The 21,902-nt window shown below is 33.2% G+C and overlaps 1 protein-coding gene across 5 annotated transcripts in view; it reads left to right on the forward strand.

Moving 5' to 3' along the window:
• Nucleotides 1–21,902, forward strand: part of LOC143223796 (syntaxin-binding protein 5-like) — a 130,026-nt gene that overhangs the window by 97,663 nt on the left and 10,461 nt on the right. For 2 of the 5 annotated variants that reach the window (XM_076452233.1, XM_076452234.1), the window contains 8 exons: nt 173–289; nt 1,516–1,638; nt 6,023–6,157; nt 12,357–12,557; nt 13,992–14,100; nt 15,574–15,669; nt 15,934–16,058; nt 18,659–18,886. In XM_076452233.1, the coding sequence (XP_076308348.1) occupies nt 173–289; nt 1,516–1,638; nt 6,023–6,157; nt 12,357–12,557; nt 13,992–14,100; nt 15,574–15,669; nt 15,934–16,058; nt 18,659–18,816 (1,064 nt within the window). In that variant the 3' untranslated portion in view covers nt 18,817–18,886. Of the gene's footprint in view, nt 1–172; nt 290–1,515; nt 1,639–6,022; nt 6,158–12,356; nt 12,558–13,991; nt 14,101–15,573; nt 15,670–15,933; nt 16,059–18,658; nt 18,891–21,902 lie in introns of those variants that run through there. The other 3 variants (XM_076452235.1, XM_076452230.1, XM_076452232.1) reach the window with 3 other exon arrangements.

The following is a 21,902-nucleotide window of genomic DNA, read 5'->3' on the forward strand; positions in this document are numbered from 1 at the left end:
TCAAATTGTTAAAAGATTTTGTTGTAATAAATGGAGTGTGATACCTAAAGTATGTTTTTTATTATATAAATGTGCACAAGTTTACACTTTGAATAAGACTCTTCTGTTTGTACATTTCTTTTATGGCATTTTAATTGTTTTATTTATGATAAAATGTTTTCCACTCATGCAGAGAAGATCGACAGTTCATTTTCTTGGTCCAGAAGCTCAAGTGTGTCCAGTTTAGAAAATGTTAGTGCTGAGGTTGTCCAGTGGCTTTGTTTTGCTGATTCCTTTAGTAATAAAAGTGGTATGATGTCTTTAAGTAAAAAATATTTTAGTTTTGAAGTTGATCTTACTGCTTTTTTTACCTGGTTTTCTTATTTTTTAAAGTTTTTTTCTTAATGATAATAGTAATGTTTCTCATAGTAGAGAATTTATTAAAGCATTCAATGCTGAAGCTATATTCTAAAGAAGTACAGCTGTCCCTCCCAAGTTCAGCAACTATGGGTCCTGAGTTTTGCCACTAAGAAAACTGCATTTCTATAATTCATCTTGTTGTACACCAAGAGTAATGTGCATAAGAAAGTATTATAGTCAAAAATAAAATATTGTACAGACCAATCTGAAGAGAAAAAGAGGAAAAAATGTTATTGGACACTATTGTACTTTATTATATTGTACTCTATGCAGTATTTTATATCAAACAGAAAATATATAAACACTGTGATACTGTAAAAGTAGTATCTATACATTTTCTTAAAATTAGCAGGAAAAGGGATGTCCAGATTTTGGAAGTCTGAATGGTAGTACAAAGTCAGAGAGTTGCTTAACATTTAAATTGTTTGAGTTACTTTATCTGCATCTGATCTCAGTCTGCAATCTGACCAACATTGTTTTGTGGCACCATGCAAATTGAAATGTTGGTTTTAAGATGTTAAAAATAGTTACTTGCTAATTGATCATTGTATTAAGTTTGACTTGGTTTTAGCTTGCTTTTCTTCTTTGCAAACAGATGTGGTGTTATATATTCGATAAGTTAATATTGTTATTGTGTCTTGCTTAATAGAGTTGTGTTGTAGAAATTCAGACTGATTCGTGTTATTCAAATAGTTGTGTAAAGTGTATGCTAGATCAAAAGTATTAACGATAGTTAGCTTCCATATTTATTTCAATTGTAGATCTGTTTATTGACATGTCATGACAAAGCTGTCTAAAAACATGTGATAAAGAATTAAAATAGTTTTAAAAAATTAAACCATAATGTGGCAAAGAAATGCAGATGTTTGATATAAAAAATTTTTGAAAAAGTTGACTTTCACACGCATTCCTTGTTAAGTTAAATACATACCAGTGCAACCAGGGGTCTGGGTAGTTATCTCACCACTGTAATACCTCATTTAGTTGTATTCCTATTGTTGTACAAATCACTTGAATTATATTACTCATTTGTTTTTTTTTTTTAATAAAATACTTAATTTACTACTTTTATTTGTAACCAAGTGTTTGTTTTCCATACATTTTGTTGTCTTCAAGATCCTACAACTAGCCCTAGCTTGTGGGTAGGAACTAGTCTTGGTTCCATTCTTGTAATTCTGCTAACGTTCCCATCAGACTGTGATCACCGTCTTACCCACCCAGTCATAGTTTCTCCCAGTGGTAAGTTCTTGTGAAATAAAAGACAGTTAAATACATGATTGAATTGATATTGTATGATCATGGCTGTGAGTATGAAGGATCTGTGAACTTACCATATAAAGATACATTTTGTAATGAGAATGGTTCTACCATTTAAAACATTATAAGATATTCACAGGTGTCACCTAACGTTTTTTCTATGTAAAAACGTTAAAATAGGAAAAAAAAAAGTGTTACTTCTGAATACATGTTACTTTTTGTTAAATAGTTTTATAATTATACATAAATGAAAATAGTTTTGCATTATAAATGTGCACATTTTTATTCTTCTGTTAAGGTAATCTTTTGAACAAACTTGTTTTAGTAAAAAGTTATGGTAATTATGCATTAATCTTAACTACCTAGATGTTTTTGTGTTTTTATTTATATAAAAAAAATATTTTAAGTCTAGTTAGCCTTTACTGTATTAAAATTTTAATGTTTGTAAAATATTTTTGTCACATGAAAAAGCTATTTTGAGTGAATAAACCACAACAGTCATTCAGGGACTTGTACCAGTGCTTCTCAGAATTCATAATGTCTCAACATTAAAATATTGTAACTTTAAGAGATATGGCAAAGATAAATAACATATTACAAATTATAACTTCATGTTTTGTGTTGTTGAATTTAGTTGTAGTAAAACAAATCTGTTAACTTCTCTTATCTGTACTTTAATAATTATTTGTCTTAATGTTATCAGTACCCGTTATTTAATTGAAATAGAGTTTGTTCTTATGACTGTAAAAGAACTGTCACACTTATAATTACTTGAACAAGGTTGAAAAATTGTGATTACAAGATTACAAATATACTTCAGCAACTGAGATTTGTTTTTTACATCATACAGTCTATGTTTAACCTCATTTATATGTGTGTATTTGTGAAAGGTTATACTTTTGCCCAAACTATTTATAAAACCACAAAAGTCCAAAAAACTATGTTTTTACTATGCAACATTTTGGCTTTTGCATTTCTTAAATTATTCTTCTGAATTTTGTGGTTCAGATTTTTCTGATGATTTCTAACTTCCAGTCTGCTGTTAATCATCTAAACTAATGACACATATTACTTGTTCTGTATTACTTTAAGATTCATTGCATTTCTTGTTGATATGTGTCAAAGCTCAAAATATATAATTAAGTAATGGCATGATCGTATTTCTCTAAATGGCTATCTTCCAACTTGAATCACAGAAATTTACAAGTCAAACTTTAATTCCAAATCTACCAGATCAAACTTAGCACTTATTTTTTGTAGAAACATTATTTAGATTTGTAAAACAACATTATTTAAACAGTATTATTAAATTCCAAACAACTTTGAATGGAAAAAGGGATGTAAAGCTATTTTTATGTCCCCCCCCCCCATCAAGACAGACTTAAAGAAATTAATCCTTGAAACAGATGAAAGTCTTAAGAAATTTATTGTTTAATTGTTTTCTCTGTGCAATGCAGCTGTAATATGTATATCTATTCAATTTCTCAAACAAGTTTCATGTAATGACCGAAATGTCTCTTTATGTGTAGTCATATTCATCTTAGCAATTCCACTGCTGGTAGGTCGTGACTTCTTAGGAAGAAAACACCTTCAAAAATCTCATGACAGACCATCTATCGAAGCCACCATTCTAGTAGCCCCTCTCTGAACTGTTTCCAACACTTCAACGTCCTTCCCAAGATAGATTAGGAACCCAAAACTGAACATAATACTCCAAAAGTGGCATAACCAATGATCTGTACAATGGAATTATAACATCTGTAGACTTGTATTCAATTTTGCTTTAGATACAACTTAAAATCCTATATGCTTTACCACTAGCAACAGTGCACTACTTGGATGGGTTAAGAAACTAATCAACCATTACACTAAGATTAACCAAACACATTTCCTCATAAGGAGAGGGTGAAAAAATGTCCTGTGGGCAATTGTAGATAATTTTAAATAGTATTATATATCACACTGAAATACTATTTTTCTGCACCTGAGTAGTCTAGCCTATGAAAAAGTTGTAAATATATTTTCCCGAGTAACTTAAATATTTGTATAAAAATTTTTATTGATTGGCTTAAGAATAGTCTGGTCACTACCTCTTAGTATGCATACTTAACATTATTTATTAACCAAGACAGTGTGATCCCCTTGGGGTGAATTCCTGTATGTGGTGAAAGGACATCCCAGGAAAGGTTCTGTATTTTTAGTTTTGAGTGGTGACCCATGAAGGGGAGGAGATAACCCTGATGGTTGAGTGGTGCAATCCCAACACACCACTTTGGCCTTGAATTCCTGTAGATGAATAGCTTTTGGAAAACCTCCCAGGATCAGTCAGCTGGTCCTGTTGGGCAAGGGCCAACTGAGTACCAGTGTTGTGGATATTATGTCCGATGCTAGTGTTTGGGTATAGTGCTCATGAAACCCTGACATTGCTGCAGTGTCCTTGTTTGGCATTTTAATGCATCCCCTTGTAGGACTTCATGGTGAGTGTGGTAAGTGGGCAATGAAACTTGCTTATTTCATTATGGATCCTCCAAATTTAAATACAAAAACAGATCATTAGTAAATAACAATGTTTTATGGACTCTGATCAGCAATCTTCACCATCTTTTACACCTGTATCTTATTTTCCCATACTGCATTCTTTGTTAGACAAACCTTTATGGCAAATGTCTCCCTTTTTTTATTTGGAAGAGCTTGCTGGCTCTCCTAAGTCAGTTATGAAGGTAGCTTCTGAGGATATCTTGGTAGAAACATCTACCCCAAAACACATTAAACTATTTTTTGAATTTGAAGGATATTGGGGATATTGTTTTATACTTATTGAGGTCACTCCACATGCAACTTTTATCCTTCCATGAGGAGTTATTGTTTAGAGGGATTTGAAGGGCATCCCCAAATCAGAGATCTTCACTGGTTTCTCCACCCAAGGATTTTCTGCAGTGAGGCATGTCTCCACTCACTCTTAAGGATGGAATTGTGCTGCCTACTAATGTAACCAACTTGGTGTTGTTAAAATCAAAGAATTGCATGAAGTATGAAACTAAACAAGTACACAGTGTTCTTGCCAAGAACATTCTAGTTTCATAAAAGACTTTCATATATTATGTTTGGAAAAAAAATGTGCTTCAGAACATTTGTTCATCAGTTTTCTCTCTGCTCAGAATTTATAAGTTAGTAATACTTGACCACAAGTAATGCTAAAAGATCATTTTCTAGTCAAAGGAAGCTGAAAAGTTATATGCACTCCACCTTGTCACAGTCTCATGTGAATCATCTCTATATCTTGAAGAATAATGTGGATGAATTGAATTAACCAAAAGTTATTAACAAATTTATTAGTCTCATCTTTACAAACTTAGATATCTTAATTAAATCCCCTCTTTCTCTTCTATAACAACCCCTCCATCCCAGGCTTCATTTTAGCAATGCTTGTCTGAATTATTTCCAACAGTTCAGTGTCTTTGTTAAGGTAAGGACCTCAAAACTGAACACACTATTCCAAATTTGGCCTAACCAGTGACCTATACAATGAAATTATAACTTCTTAGACTTGTGTTCAATATTTTTGTAGATACAACCTGAAATCCTGTTTGTCCCACCACTAGCAACAGCATTCTACTTTTATAGCTGTAGAGATTGATCAACCCTTACATCAAGATTCTTTTCTTTCATGACACTGTTAAAGTTATTTCTATGCAAATTATACTTATAATTTAAATTGTGATAACTGGCAAACTCAATAAATTATCTAAATCCTTTTTTTAACACTCCTACGAAAAGACGTTTCTAGTCCTGATTTCTCCAAGCTCATTCCCCTGGCTGTGGTTTCGCTAGATAGTAGATAGGGACAGTGGGAATCTTGTTAATCCATTCATTAATGGATTTAAATGGCAATTTCATTTAAATACAAAATTATTAGCCTAATATTAATAACCTTTCAAGTTGCTCTGGGGCCTATTAGGCCCCACTTTTCGTAGGAGTGTTAAATCAGCAACATTTCCTTGCAGCTAACAAAACCCAAGACCTTAATATAATCTGCCTTATATTTCCATTATTTCAGAATGCTGGTATGATCTAAGAAGTTGTATATTTGTTTTTTGTGCCTAGTTCTACTTGTTTTAAAGTGTAAACTATTAAGTTTTAGTCAATAGTGATGGAGGACAGTTGTCACACTGGTCTTTGATATGGTCTGATGACACAGTAACTGGATGTTATAATTCAGAATAATTAACAGAAATATATATTTGACGTAATTTTTGTTTTAACATGGAGAAGAAACTTTGTTAATAAATGTTTGTAGAAGATTGGAAACAAATGAAATGTGTCACATGTATGAGTTAAGTCCAACAATGTATAATTCTATTTGTAGGAACTATCTATAGACTGAAGGAATCCATTGTGTCTCTGGCTTTCCTTGATAGTAATGGTGCTCTCATCCCCTATCCATCAGGGTTTTGGAAGGATGTTGATTGCAACACCAAAGATAGTTGTGACCAAGCGACAAGTAAGTAAATATGATGTTCAGTGGTAATATTACCCAACTGGATGTTACATGTTGTTCAGTCATGTTTAATGTTTTATTACTAAGTGCATGCAGCTTCTAAATTCAACACAAAATGTTTAAAAAGACTAAATTGAATGTTTTCTTTAAGTGTTTAAGTTCCATTATTATCAAGCAATTCATTCAGCTAGTTAATCAGTTTCCAAGCAATTCATTCAGCTAGTTAACCAGTTTCCAAGCAATTCATTCAGCTAGTTAACCAGTTTCCAAGCAATTCATTCAGCTAGTTAACCAGTTTCCAAGCAATTCATTCAGCTAGTTAACCAGTTTCCAAGCAATTCATTCAGCTAGTTAACCAGTTTCCAAGCAATTCATTCAGCTAGTTAACCAGTTTCCAAGCAATTCATTCAGCTAGTTAACCAGTTTCCAAGCAATTCATTCAGCTAGTTAACCAGTTTCCAAGCAATTCATTCAGCTAGTTAACCAGTTTCCAAGCAATTCATTCAGCTAGTTAACCAGTTTCCAAGCAATTCATTCAGCTAGTTAATCAGTTTCCAAGCAATTCATTCAGCTAGTTAATCAGTTTCCAAGCAATTCATTCGGCTAGTTAATCAGTTTCCAAGCAATTAATTTAGCTAGTTAATCAGTTTCCAAGCAATTCATTCAGCTAGTTAATCAGTTTCCAAGCAATTCATTCAGCTAGTTAATCAGTTTCCAAGCAATTAATTTAGCTAGTTAATCAGTTTCCAAGCAATTCATTCAGCTAGTTAACCAGTTTCCAAGCAATTCATTCAGCTAGTTAACCAGTTTCCAAGCAATTCATTCAGCTAGTTAACCAGTTTCCAAGCAATTCATTCAGCTAGTTAATCAGTGTCCAAGCAATTCATTTAGCTAGTTAACCAGTTTCCAAGCAATTCATTCAACTAGTTAATCAGTTTCCAAGCAATTCATTTAGCTAGTTAATCAGTTTTGTAGATTTTGAACTGAAAAAAAAAGTCAATAATTAATAAAATTAGAATAATCTGTTTATCCCTGTTTATAGTGATAAGTTGTTATATTAAATAAAACATGATAGTTCTATTTTAATTCATTTTAAATGTTTGAGAAGAATTTGGAAATTATAAAAGCATGTAAAATATTCAGCCTGATATATTGGATCTATGTTTATAATTATGTTGGTAAAGTTGTTATATCACTGAAAAGTTTATGGAAAATGGACCCTTCCTGCATTAATTGTGTTCATTCCCACCAGTCTTACTAATGTTTCTGTTCTAAATTGGTGGAGGAGAGAGAGGTACAGAATTTAAAAACATTTGTTATCCAAAAGCTCAGAATTGTTGTCTCATGCTCCATCAAACACATACACTGCTACAGTTATTTTGCAGGTAGAGCTTTCATTGTCTCTATCAGTCTTTTTTTTTTTTTTCCACATCATGTAAATATTTTTTTACCTCAGGGGATAAACCAGACAAGTCAACATATACTCCTGTATCTGTCCCCACAATTGCTTGCAGCAATTATCCAGGTCCATCTTCTTTGGCCCCAGCTTCCACTATCTGCTCAGTTTCATCTTCTTTGATACTGAAAGGCAGAATAAGTATTCATTCATGCTCTTATTTACTTTTACTTGACCCTTGGCAGGATCCATGGAGGTTGACAGACCTTCTTCTAGCAAAGAAAAATGGAGTGGTTGTAAACAGTTCTCCTCTGTCTAAATAAAAATGGCAACTTTCATACAGTGGATTTCATTCCAATTTGGATGACATTAAGGCCTTGATTCCTATAATCCATGTATCTTTCCTTGTAGGGAACATTTCTGAAACCTGCCAGTACTGTCACGTTTTAGCAGTTTTTTTTAATGCTAGAATGACAAATTGTGTGATGGAAGGTTGGTATTGCAGGTTGACTGGCTCTCTTTCAAACATCTTTCAGAACTCAATCCTGTTGTTTTTAATCTTCCACTTATTAATGACTGTATGGAGGCAGTAATTAATTGCATCATTCAAGCAGCTATTTGTTCTGTATAAAAAACTTTAACACATTTCCCATGATTTCCTTGTCCATGGTGAGCTCCAGCCTACTAGCTGTACAAAAGGCTGAAAAATGGGGTTGGGATACCTTTTGCAGGTATCCCTCTCTTTCCAACCTCATTGCTTTCCAGGGGTCCACATCTATGCTCAGCAGGTCAGATGTCAAAACCAAAAGGAATCTGTGATTAAGTTCACAACCATCAGCTTTTCTACTACCAGTTTCAAATCATATTGGACGAGAACTAGGGGATATGCTTTCCATTCCTTTTTCATCTTGTTCTCCAGTGGCCAGGAAGTTGCTTTTCTGATGTACAAAGCAATGCCAATACTCTTGGAGAGAGCTTTACTAAACTTTCCAGCACTTTTGCTTTGTTTTTTCCCCCTCCCTTTTTGGCCATCATGTCTTAAGGAGAGTGATTGTCTCTCTTTTTGGAACAGTTATCTCAATGACTAATCATCCCTATATGCTGATGGAACTCTAGCCTGCTCTACATTGATTTGGCAGTACATTAATCAAACCTGATGATGTTCACTACGAAATGCTGCATCATCTCACTCCTTCCTCTCTTGCTCCTCTGGTTGTCTTTAATTGGAACTGGCAGGAGAACATTTTCCTTATGCTTGGGGCAAGGCGATTATTGCCCAACATTTTTCTAAACCTGAAAAGGATCCTACAACTCCTAATTATCATCAAATTGCTTTGACTAGCTGTTTCTGTAATGTCTTTAAAAGGATGGTTAATACTCATCCTGTTTGATTCCTTGTGAGTTCTTCTGACTGTGGCTCACCATAGACCACCTAATTCAGTTTGAAACCTTAATCAGGGATGTGTTCCTCAAGAGAGAATATCTTGTTTCTGTCTTCTTTAAAAGGCTCATTGTACTACATGCAAGTACAGCATCTTTTGGGAACTCCATTCATATGAATTGTTCAGGGTCTTTTGGCCTTCATTTGATCCTCACTAGGCTACAGATCTATGGTTCTACCAAGGCCTCTGTCTGAAGATGTTGGATCCCATTCACTATTTAGGACCTTGTCTTTGCATGGGGTTTTGTGCACTTCTCTTGTCTAGACTTTGTACACTGAATTCCAAGAAGTTTCTTCATATCTGGATGCAATTGGCTGAATTGGGTCTGACATTGGATATGATGTTGCTGTCCCCAGAGATCAGCCCATTTCACCATGGCTTATTACCATTCCTATATGTGGCCTTTCATTCAGTCATCTGAGGAAGGTGGATTTCCTGATTAGAAGTACAGTCTTCTCTTTGCCAACACATTTTGTAACATTCCCATGTGAATCAGAGGTTCAAAATTATGTGACTCTGTGGGCTTTGCCACAGTTTGTTGTGGTTTAGTGATTGCACACAGGATCCCTTCTACAGTTTTGTGTCTACTGCTGAATTGCATGCCATTTCTCTTACCCTAGATCATATAGAAGCTATGCAGTACACTGATTGTATTATTTACACTTACTTTCTTAGCTTTGTACTGGCATTGCTTCACAAGTTATCACACTGTTCTCATTGGTGTACAGAAACAACTGATACATTTTTCTCTATCTTCTGTTTCCATCCATGGATAACTGGCCATGTCAGTATTCTAGAAAATGAGCTCACTGACACTGCAGTTAAGTTTGTCTTGTCTGGCACCTTTATGGCCATGCCTGTTCCACATATGGACCACAGTCCTCTATTCAAGGTTCAATGTCACACCAGATGGCAGTCGGCTAGGGTGAACAACATCATAACAAGCTTTTTCAGGTTGCTGTTCGGCCATCTTATTTCTGTAAGGATCAGAAGGAGGAATGATTAGGCTGTGCAATGGTGTCAGTGTTTTAACTCGGTGATTTCTTTTATTTGGTATTGGACCACAAGTGTGTAGCTTTTATAACAGTATGATACAGTTAAAATATGCCATTTATGTTAACAGTGGTAAAATGGTTGTCATTTTTATAATGTATTTTAACCTACCCTGTTGCAAGTGCAATCTATGTAAACAGTTAGCAATTCCTACCTTTCAGTTTATTGCTTGAAGAAATACAATGATTAGTACATAAATAAACATGGTTCTGCTTCACTGTAGTTGTTCTTAGTATATAAGTAAGCATGTTTCTTTCTAATTGCTCATAGTACATAAATAAGCACAAATCTGCTTGACTGTAATTGGTCTTGGTGCATAAGTAAGCATGGTTCTGCTTGACTGTAATTGGTCTTGGTACATAAGTAAACATGGTTCTGCTTGACTGTAATTGGTCTTGGTACATAAGTAAACATGGTTCTGCTTGACTGTAATTGGTCTTGGTACATAAGTAAACATGGTTCTGCTTGACTGTAATTGGTCTTGGTACATAAGCAAACATGGCTCTGCTTGACTGTAATTGGTCTTGTACACAAGCAAACACGGCTCTGCTTGACTGTAATTGGTCTTGTACACAAGCAAACACGGCTCTGCTTGACTGTAATTGGTCTTGGTACACAAGCAAACACGGCTCTGCTTGACTGTAATTGGTCTTGGTACACAAGCAAACACGGCTCTGCTTGACTGTAATTGGTCTTGGTACATAAGCAAACATGGCTCTGCTTGACTGTAATTGGTCTTGGTACACAAGCAAACACGGCTCTGCTTGACTGTAATTGGTCTTGGTACACAAGCAAACACGGCTCTGCTTGACTGTAATTGGTCTTGGTACACAAGCAAACACGGCTCTGCTTGACTGTAATTGGTCTTGGTACACAAGCAAACACGGCTCTGCTTGACTGTAATTGGTCTTGGTACAGAAGCAAACACGGCTCTGCTTGACTGTAATTGGTCTTGGTACAGAAGCAAACACGGCTCTGCTTGACTGTAATTGGTCTTGGTACAGAAGCAAACACGGCTCTGCTTGACTGTAATTGGTCTTGGTACAGAAGCAAACACGGCTCTGCTTGACTGTAATTGGTCTTGGTACGTGAGTAAACACGGCTCTGCTTGACTGTAATTGGTCTTGGTACGTGAGTAAACACGGCTCTGCTTGACTGTAATTGGTCTTGGTACGTGAGTAAACACGGCTCTGCTTGACTGTAATTGGTCTTGGTACAGAAGCAAACACGGTTCTGCTTGACTGTAATTGGTCTTGGTACAGAAGCAAACACGGTTCTGCTTGACTGTAATTGGTCTTGGTATGTGAGTAAGCATGCTTCTGCTTGACTGTAATTGGTCTTGGTACGCGAGTAAACACGGCTCTGCTTGACTGTAATTGGTCTTGGTACAGAAGCAAACACGGCTCTGCTTGACTGTAATTGGTCTTGGTACAGAAGCAAACACGGTTCTGCTTGACTGTAATTGGTCTTGGTATGTGAGTAAGCATACTTCTGCTTGACTGTAATTGGTCTTGGTACACAAGCAAACACGGCTCTGCTTGACTGTAATTGGTCTTGGTACACAAGCAAACACGGCTCTGCTTGACTGTAATTGGTCTTGGTACACAAGCAAACACGGCTCTGCTTGACTGTAATTGGTCTTGGTACACAAGCAAACACGGCTCTGCTTGACTGTAATTGGTCTTGGTACACAAGCAAACACGGCTCTGCTTGACTGTAATTGGTCTTGGTACGTGAGTAAACACGGCTCTGCTTGACTGTAATTGGTCTTGGTACAGAAGCAAACACGGCTCTGCTTGACTGTAATTGGTCTTGGTACAGAAGCAAACACGGCTCTGCTTGACTGTAATTGGTCTTGGTACGTGAGTAAACACGGCTCTGCTTGACTGTAATTGGTCTTGGTGCTTAAGTAAACATGATTCTGCTTGACTGTAATTGGTCTTGGTACACAAGCAAACACGGCTCTGCTTGACTGTAATTGGTCTTGGTACACAAGTAAGCAAACATGGCTATGCTTGACTGTAATTGGTCTTGGTACACAAGTAAGCATGCTTCTTTCTAGTTGCTCATAGTAGATTAGTGAGTATGGTTCTGCTTGACTGTAATTGGTCTTGGTACACAAGCAAACACGGCTCTGCTTGACTGTAATTGGTCTTGGTTCAAAGTAAACACATTTGTTTGTAATTGGTCTTGGTACAAAGTATATTTGGGTTTTTACTTCATTACAATCTACTTTGTTCCTGTAATTCATTTCATTGTGATTATATTTTGTTCTTTTATTTCTCATACCACTAAATTTTTGTTTTACAAGCTATCGTGGACAACATTTCCAAGAACACAAATTTACTAACTCCTTTACCTTCTGAAGTATGTGGTAATCAGTTTGTGGTAATGGTTTCTGAGAAGCAAGCTCGGGTGATGTCTGTCCCATCACAATCTTGTGTGAGCAAGGCTAACATAACTGATACATCTTTTGTTGTTTGTGCAAAAGCTGTGACACTAAAATCTGTAGGTGAGTTGCTTCTTTTATTTGTTGTGTTAAAAAATTGTGTATAAAATTAATAATGCAATGTTTATTTCATTTGTTAATAAACACTTTGATAACAAATACTTTAAACATTGGAAAGCAAAATGAGTTTTGCTGCTTATGACGAATACAATGAAGGTAAACCAACTGTAGTAGTTAATGTTACATTTATTATATTTTGATGGTTTAATTGAATTTGTACTGTTTATAAAGAAATTATTATGATTGGTATTACTGTGGTTGATTCTTCATGGTCATGCTCCTAATATACTATATAAAACAAAATGAAAAAATTAACAATATTTCTATTATTATATGTGTTCTTTATACAGGGTGTTCAGAAAGTCACTGTTCACTTATATATTTATTAACAAACATGTTTCAGTATAGAATACAGGAGGTAAATATAAATGACAATTATAAACAATGTTGAAAGTGACCACTGTTGACATCAATACAGGTTTGGATCCTTCTTATTTTGTTTCTAAACACTGCTATCAGTTGCTGGTTTGAAATAGACTGAATGAATGCTGTTATTTCTGCTTTCAGAACTGCACAGTGACTTTCCAAACACCCTGAACATTTACACAATCAGTCAGCACCAAACTTGGCACAGTTTTGTAGGATGCCATAGGAAAGTAATTAAAGGGTGAGGGTTGGAACCTCATCTTCCATATGTAAATAAACTTCAATAAGTGTTTTTCTGTTCCTTATATATTCTTACATTTCTTGATCAATCAGCACCAAACTTGAAGATGGTGGAGTTGAACCTCACCTGTCTCATTTCACATTTAATTGTGGAAAAAACTAACAAATAAATACAATTTGATACAGGATGGCATGAAGGGAATTGAACCCCCCTTTTAATTTCATATTGATAGAATTATTGAAAACAGTACATTTTTCTTTTCAATATTGGTTACGTACAACTTTTTATTTAACCCATCTATTCAAGGATATAATTCATTCTTCCTCATGAATCACTGGTATGTACTAAACATTGAGCAGTAGTTTTGGCTGGTAAAGGCTGATTATTAACAACAGAATAGGAAATTTACAGAATACAGTTTTGGTCAACTCATTGTTTATAATCTAATAGTAAAAATTCCATTGTTGGTATGTCACATACTGTTTAGTGCAACTGAAAACAAGTATTGCTTGGTATTTTAAATGAATGTATAACATTAAAGTAGTATGTGATGTATTTTTTTCATGCAATATAATCACAGCTTTTAGGATCTCAGTCTGTCCAAATAATCCAAAAGAAACTTCATGTGGGAAGGTTATTTTGGCATAATTGGTGATGAAAAGTTTTTTGATGCAACTTTACTGTAATTATTAAGAACTTTTGATTGAAAAATACTGTCTAACTCAATACACAAAAGCAATTACAGATTGAAGAAATCACTTTTCTTCCAGGTAATGTGTGTTTAGCATGCTTCATAGCCAATGGAAATATTGTGGTCTACAGTCTACCTAGTCTGAGGCTTCTTTATGAAGTCCATTATTTGTCTGTAGTGGATATGAGGTGAGGTTCTATATTTTGTTGTTTGGATATGACTAGATGTCTTAAAACAGTCTCTTTAACCTCATACTTAACATCTCCTGTTTCTGTTCCTATGGACCATATGACTTTAATTAAAATCTGTAATAAATCAGTTAAATATAAAAGTTTGATATTTTGTCAAATTTTCAAGTATTCCCTGGTTCCTGGATATATCTTGTGATGAAAGGGCTAAAATCAGTTTGTCATTACAATTTTCAACATTCTAGAATAAGCTGTTTTATCAATCACTGGTGAAAGACATTTCATATTACTATAGTTATGGTTTCTATAAATCTTACCACTTAATATTTTGTTGATGTTTTCATGTAATGTATTGATTGTTAGGTTAATTTGAAAATAGTTGATGTAGTATTTTACTTTGACTTTATTTAATCACTTATTATTTGTAAGTTATTTTAAAATACCAATTATTAAATGAATTGAGGCAGTTTTCAAATTTAATTTTCAAACTTTAGCTTTTAAAAAAATCCAACATAGAATATGTATTTCATGTACAGAGAAATAGTTGAATTTATTAAAAATGGTAATACTAGTTTTGAATTAAAACTGATTTTTGATGTGTGAGGTTTCATTGTGGAGGGAGTACTCAGACCTTTTTAAGTTGTTTTAAAACATTATTTGACTTCTGTGTAATCTTTAATGCAGTTCCTCCATAGTCAGTGTGAGTATCAAATTTCACGTTCGATTCTTCTCTCTATGCCTTCACATCTTCTGGTTTAATATTAAAATTTGTCAACAGATTGATGGAGTTACTGATACAAACAGTTGGATTTGACACTGCAGTTAAATAAGTGTAACATTTAACTCTCCAACACCAGTAGTTTTTGTAACAACTGTCTTAACAATGTTGCAGTTGTGTATGTATCCATTTTTAACCTATCTTTTCTATTCTTATGAAGAATTGCATCTTAGAATGCTAAAACTTTCCATAAAATTAATAAAACCAGCTCTTAACTAGACATTGAGCATGCTATCACTACATCTTCACTTATGAAAATGTAAAAACAAAACTTTGATTGTTGATTGTGAAGTGGATTGAAAATTAGTGTAGACATGAATCCATATACATTGAATGTGTCTAATAATTTGCCATGAAAATTTGTGAAATTGTCAATTAAAAGCAACTGATTTTGTGAACATTGGATCATATTAGAGAGTAGACTTGCCCTGAGTGACACTTATGTCGAATATTTTTCAAGATCTTATAACTTGCTTAAGGAAATGTTTAGACAAAGGATGTAATACTTTAATGTCACTGTTAATAAACTGCATTTATACAGGAAGTTTTGGACCTTTTTGTTTCTAAATCAAAATAATAAGTTAACAGGATTGAATAACATTTAGTAACATGTATAATTTTCATGTATTTGTTTTTATTTAATGTGTGTTTTAAATGAAAATGGAGTTGTCATCAGTTTTATTCCTGATTTACAGGACTATTAAGACTTTCTGTTTCAGTACCGATGGCCATGGTTTATACCTTTGTTCTGCATCAGAAATTCAGAAATTTTCCATATCATCATCTTTTAGGTAAAGTGACATATAATAGTAAATACAGAATAAATAATAATTTATCTAGTCTATCATTAAGTATCACATATAGTGAAAATAGACACCATATATGCTCTGAAATTGACTTTTAGTAGCTACAAAATTAAACAAGTAAAAACAACAGTTATGTTAGTTGTTATTGAACAAGCCACAACCATGATTCAGATGTTTGTGGTAAAATATCAAAACTGAACTACATTCATATAGTATTCAGGATCTTATAAAATTCCTATATTTTTATAGTGAAATCCTACAAGATATGTTAAGCACAGTCTTTGTACCCAAAGATATGCCTGAGGCTCCTAGAAGAGGCTTCTTCAGAGGATTGTTTGGTGGAGGACCTAGTACTCTAGACAGAGAAGGACTGTGTAGGTTTAACTTAGATGTATATTATCTTAAAAGTGTACATCAAAGTTTGAGTGTTCTTCTTGATGACGAGAAACCCACTTGAAATGTATCTCAGAATGGCTGATATGAGTATTAACACTTTTACTGATAAGCAGAGAAGAACATTTTGACCTTCCTAGTTCATCTTCAGGTTAACAAAGAGTTTGCAACTGACTGTTGCTGGGCACGTCCTGAGGACAAGAGTACAAATGGGTACGGGATTGTAGGGGTATTGCAGTTGAATGTTAGGTTATTAATTAGTATAGGTATAAAGATGTTGCTTCATATTGGTTTGCTTTTGCTTTTGTTTATATTTGTTTCCCTACTTAGTATCTGGGTGTTTTCTATGGTTATGTTGTGTTTATTTGATTTGCAGTGCTCAAAAACGTGTGTTTTTTTTTTGTGTGTGTGTTCTGTAAATCTAGTTTCCATTTTTCTACTTGTTTCTCGAATTTAGAGGTTATGGCAGTTATCACATTGTATTTTATAAACTATGTTGGCATTGTGTTTGTCAGTATAGTTTTTATATAGTATGGACTTCAATTTTGTACCTGATGTTTGAATAAATGTGGTATTTACTGGAATGTTTGTTATTTTTTTCACTGATGTTGGGAGCATATGCTATGCATAAGTGTAAGGTTTTGTAGTTTGTTGTTGTTGATCTAAGTGTGTGTGTGCATGTCATTTTTTCCACAGTTTTATTGAGGAAATTTTTTGATGTTGATGAAGTGTTGTTTTATTTCGTTGATTTCATCATCAGTTTTATGGGGTCAACATAGTTTTATGGCTGTTTATTTGGTTTCTTAATGTGTTGAATGTTTTGTGTCATGTGCTGAGTCCCAGCAAATGTATAATCCAGTATGAGTGATTTTTCTATGGATTTCTGTTTTGAATTGTGTATTGGTTCTTGTGATCTTGAGGTTAAAAATGCTTTTTGGTTAGTTTTTTTTTCCTGTCACAAGTGAACTTAATGTTGAGATGTATAGAATTAACATAGTTGGAAACCTAAGTGTGTGTTCTGTGAATCTAACAATTGTATCGTCAACATACCTGTACCAGTATGGTGTTGAGTGTAAGGCTGAATTGATTGCTTGAGATTCAATCTGCATTATAAAGATGTTGGCTAGAACTGGTGACATGGGATTCCCCACACTTAGGTCATTTATTTGTAGGTAGTTTTGGTTATTGAACATGAAGTTAGTTTTGGTGGTAGTGAATTCTATAAGGGTTGCTAATTGATTACCGGGGATGTGTATCAATGGGTTGGGGTCTTGGATATAAAGTTTTAAATCTGTCTTGCAGGCTTCAGTTGTTGGGACTTCTGTGAAGAGGGAGATTACACCAAACCGGGCCATTAAGGCTTTATGATTTAGTTGATTAAGAATATATTTAAAGTTAAAAGAGTGTTTGGTAAAGGAGCCAGCTATGTTACATATTTATAAAATGCCCATGATATATAATCATTGAAGTTTTAGTTAAATGATTCATAGGTCAACATCATGGGTTGTAGTAGACAATCAGGTTTGGGGGTGCTGTGTAGTTGTGGTATGCATGAGTTGGTCTTTTGTAGGTAGGAATAAATGTTTTCTGATATTGTGTTGGTTTTTTCATTTTTAGTAGTATTTTATTTAATTGGTTTTCATGTGTTTTTGTTGGATTTGTGTTTATTAGTTTAAATTTGTTTGTATCTGACAAGATGTTCATTTATTTAAGGTATTCATTATAACTATAGCATTGTCTTTATCTACTTTTATGTACCATGAAATCCATATCACACTTTACATATTAATTCCTGATTTGTGTTCTTGGTATGCCTTTCTTACTGTCTTCTAGAGTGTTTTATTACAGATAATGTTATTGCATGTGAACCTAGCCTTTCTATATATGTGTATACATATATATAAGTAGATTGTACATTAACCAGAGTTATATTGAACTAGTTACTTGTTTGATAGTATCTAGATCTTGAAGTTACTGATATTTGTAAAATAATGTTGATATCTTATGTTTTTTAAATGTAATATAAATGCTTCACATTTATCTAGAAACAGTTCTAATAAATATTTTGGAGATTAGTAATTCGACTATTTGTGATGAAAAGTAAATAAACAGGATCAAATTCAGTTTGTTGTTTTCTGTATTAGGTCTACTTACTTTAAATTATAAAGTTTACATTTAGAATTAATTTTAAATAACTTTTCAGTGTTTTAAGTACAGGAATCAAACTATGCAAAAATTGTACTAGGAATATATGGAAAAAAATACTTATCCAGAAAGTGATACTGAACTTATTTAAATTCAAAACAAGTTTTCACATGTTCATTAATATCTTTTCTGTAGGTTGTGTTTCAGTAAGATAATGATTCATCATTAAATGAGTAAGCTCCTTTAAGCAGAAATTCTTGATAAAAGTATGTTTGGAAGTAAGTAAGAATATAAATAACATGTAAACTTCACTAGATATAGCAGACAATGAAATGTAAACAATTACCTATTAATAAGTGCTAAGTACCAGAACAACTGCTGTGTAATTTTATATTCATAGGTTCATATAATGCTAATATACTTCTCACTGAATTAGTTGGGGAGAGGAGTGGCAAAGCTTCAGGAAGTGTGGCACAACACATTCCAGGAAATAGTAGCCTAGAACATGTGAAAGCACAAACAGGTTCACTGGCTGGAGAACTGGCACGTGCCAGATTGGTCAGTATTTTACAACGTGTACCATGTTGCATGTAAAAATGTTTGTGATTATTACCTGAGGACATGTTCTCATGTTTAATTATCTAACATTGTTGACATTAATGTTAAAAAACTCCTACTTAAAATTATGAAATTACATTTTGGATGTAGTAATATTATGGCTTTATAAAGATTCAATCTTTAATCATTTGTTTATGTTAGATACTATGTTTTTTGTATATTTAGTTAGAAACGTATTTTTCATCCCTAATAAGCTTAAGTTACCAGAAATTTGTGTTGAACGTAAAAATATCCAAAATTTTGTTTTCTTTCTTTAACATGTGTTTAAATAATTGTTCTTGCAATGAAAAGTAATTTTATTAGTATAAACTTCCTTTTGTGTATAATGTGATTGTAAAGAAAAATCAGTGTTTTGAGATTGACTTTTCCTAGAGGAAAGAGTTTTACCACAAAACCAGGAAATGTTGTCAGATAACACTGTTAACAGTATGGTATTGAGAAATAGGATATATGATACTGAAGAATCCATGAATTAGTATTAAAATATGTAAATGCTTTATTCACTATCTCATTAAGAAAAATATTCAAATGAAAAATATGTATCTCCCTTAGTTTTTATACTTACAAGTAGTTAACATTATGTTGTGATGTAATTAAAAGCCTTAGTTTTTACACTTACAAGTAGTCAACATTATGTTGTGATGTAATTATTAAAGCCTTTAATTTTTACACTTACAACTAGTTAAAGTTATGTTGTGATGTAATTATTAAAGCCCTTAGTTTTCACACTTACAAGTAGTCAACATTATGTTGTGATGTAATTATTAAAGCCCTTAGTCTTTATACTTACAAGTAGTCAAAATTAAGTTGTGATGTAATTATTAAAGTCCTTAGTTTTTACACTTACAAGTAGTTAACATTATGTTGTGATGTAATTATTAAAGCCCTTAGTCTTTATACTTACAAGTAGTCAACATTATGTTGTGATGTAATTATTAAAGCCCTTAGTTTTTATACTTACAAGTAGTTAACTTTATGTTGTGATGTAATTATTAAAGTTTAGTTACCAAATAACTTTTATTTTAACATAAAGGTCCATAGAAACCAGTAGATGTATCATCTAAAAGTGATAAATTTAGACAGATGAATTAAAAGAAGACCTGAAAAATAGTTACATAAATTGAAGTTGTTTAAATAAACTAAAACAAGCCAAAACAAAAATTAAAAGGATATCTAGGGTGTGGGATATACAATGTGCTCTGGGTTTTGGAAGCTGGAACCAAATTGTTATGGATACACTCTGTCAATCTTATTCTCTGTTTGCCAGTTTCACATGAAGAAATTCATAAAAATAAATTTGTCAAAAGAAATACAAATTAGAATTAGATGTGGGTGCTCACCCACACAATGTTCCCCATTTATATTACCCTACACTATCTGCAGGTAGTCATGGGAAGATGACTGCTTTCCAAACTAAAAGAAATTAATAAAAAAGAAAAACAAAATAATGTACTGCCACTTGAAGGTAAGATAAACTACATCCTGAAGTTGGCATCTCAGTTTATACTAGTTTAAAGGGGTCCCAACCAACTTATCTAAACTAATTGGTATAACTTCAAACCACCACTCATTAAGTCCACTGTAACCAGTAATTTTCAGACTGTATACAAGCCTTTATATGAAATAAGATATTAATTCACATAAATGTAATGCAGAGTTAAGTAACCTTAATTAAAAACTAAAAATAATTATCTGAAACTTTCATTAAAATCTTCTTAATTTTTTTATATTTATTTAATACATTCTTATATTTGACACAGAATATTTTAATAATTTTAGTTATAATTTCTTTATTAAATCAATTAAATATTAATTTTTGCATCAACATTAACAGTATTGTAATTTATTACAAATGTAACAAATGTTAATTATGAGGTTATAATTCTTATAACAGAAGAATATGGTACATAACTATTAAAAGAGGGTGAGCCATATATTGGAAAAGAAATTTTTCTTCATCAAAATATTTATATTGATATTATTATCAATTATTTTATTTGTAGGTCTAAACAATGTTTCTATACTGGATAAATTGTGTGAATAAAATTATTTATCTCAGGATTATTTACACTAATTAAATCATCTGTGTACCTGTAAATTAAGGGAAAAATGTCTGGGTTTATGCAATTTTTAATAAACCTTATTTTTATAAAAATTAAGATATAGATTTGCAATATATGTAGAACAATGAGCTTCCATTACTTGTTTAAATACCTGGTTATTGAAATAATAAAAAACAATTATTATAAATGCACAAACTTAATCTTTTCAAGGGAATTTTGGTACATAGGTAGGGGACCTCTGAGGAAAGATTCTGTATGTTTAGTGTATTTTCTCTCGGATCTGAATACTGATCCACAATTTTGCTGTGTGTTCTGATTTATGAAAGAGAAGGGAGGATCCTGGTGGTTAAGTGGTGTCTGGGACACTTAGACACATTAATTTGGCCAGTAGATGGATGACACGTCCTTTCTTACCTTAAGTCAATCAGCTAGTCCTGTTGGGATAGGGTCAACTGAGTATCAGTATTGAACATTCTCAGTGGTTGTTGTGAACATTGTCTGAAGCTGACATTTGGGTATAGTACTTATAGAGTTCTGTCATTGCTACAGTGCACTTGTTTGGCATTGTAGTGCATCTCTTCCTAAGACTCCATCGTGGTTGGGGTTAGTTGGCACTGAATCTTTTTCTAATGGATCCCTCACCTCCAAATAAATTGTAGTAAAACAGTTACTTGGTAAATGACCACATATGAAGGTTTCTGTTCCACAGTCAACACCCAAGTAAATTGCTGTACCTTGTTTTGTAGTTTTTCCCTCCTTGACCGAGAAATCCTTAGGGCAAATAATACCACAGAGAAGGATTTAAAGAATATTTCCAAGTTGGAGATTCTTATTGATTTCTCCAGCCAAGGAGTTTCTGCTGTGCAATGCATCTCTACTGCAAGGACTGAGTTATGCTGCTGACAAGTGTTCTAATTTTAATGTTTATTTCTTCATGTCCACCTGCCTCTGTCAAGGCAGTTTATCTTAACCTTAAAGTACAACCATGTATTTCTTACC

The sequence above is a fragment of the Tachypleus tridentatus genome, chromosome 8, assembly GCF_004210375.1.
Source record: "Tachypleus tridentatus isolate NWPU-2018 chromosome 8, ASM421037v1, whole genome shotgun sequence".
In the NCBI taxonomy this organism is placed as follows: domain Eukaryota; kingdom Metazoa; phylum Arthropoda; class Merostomata; order Xiphosura; family Limulidae; genus Tachypleus; species Tachypleus tridentatus.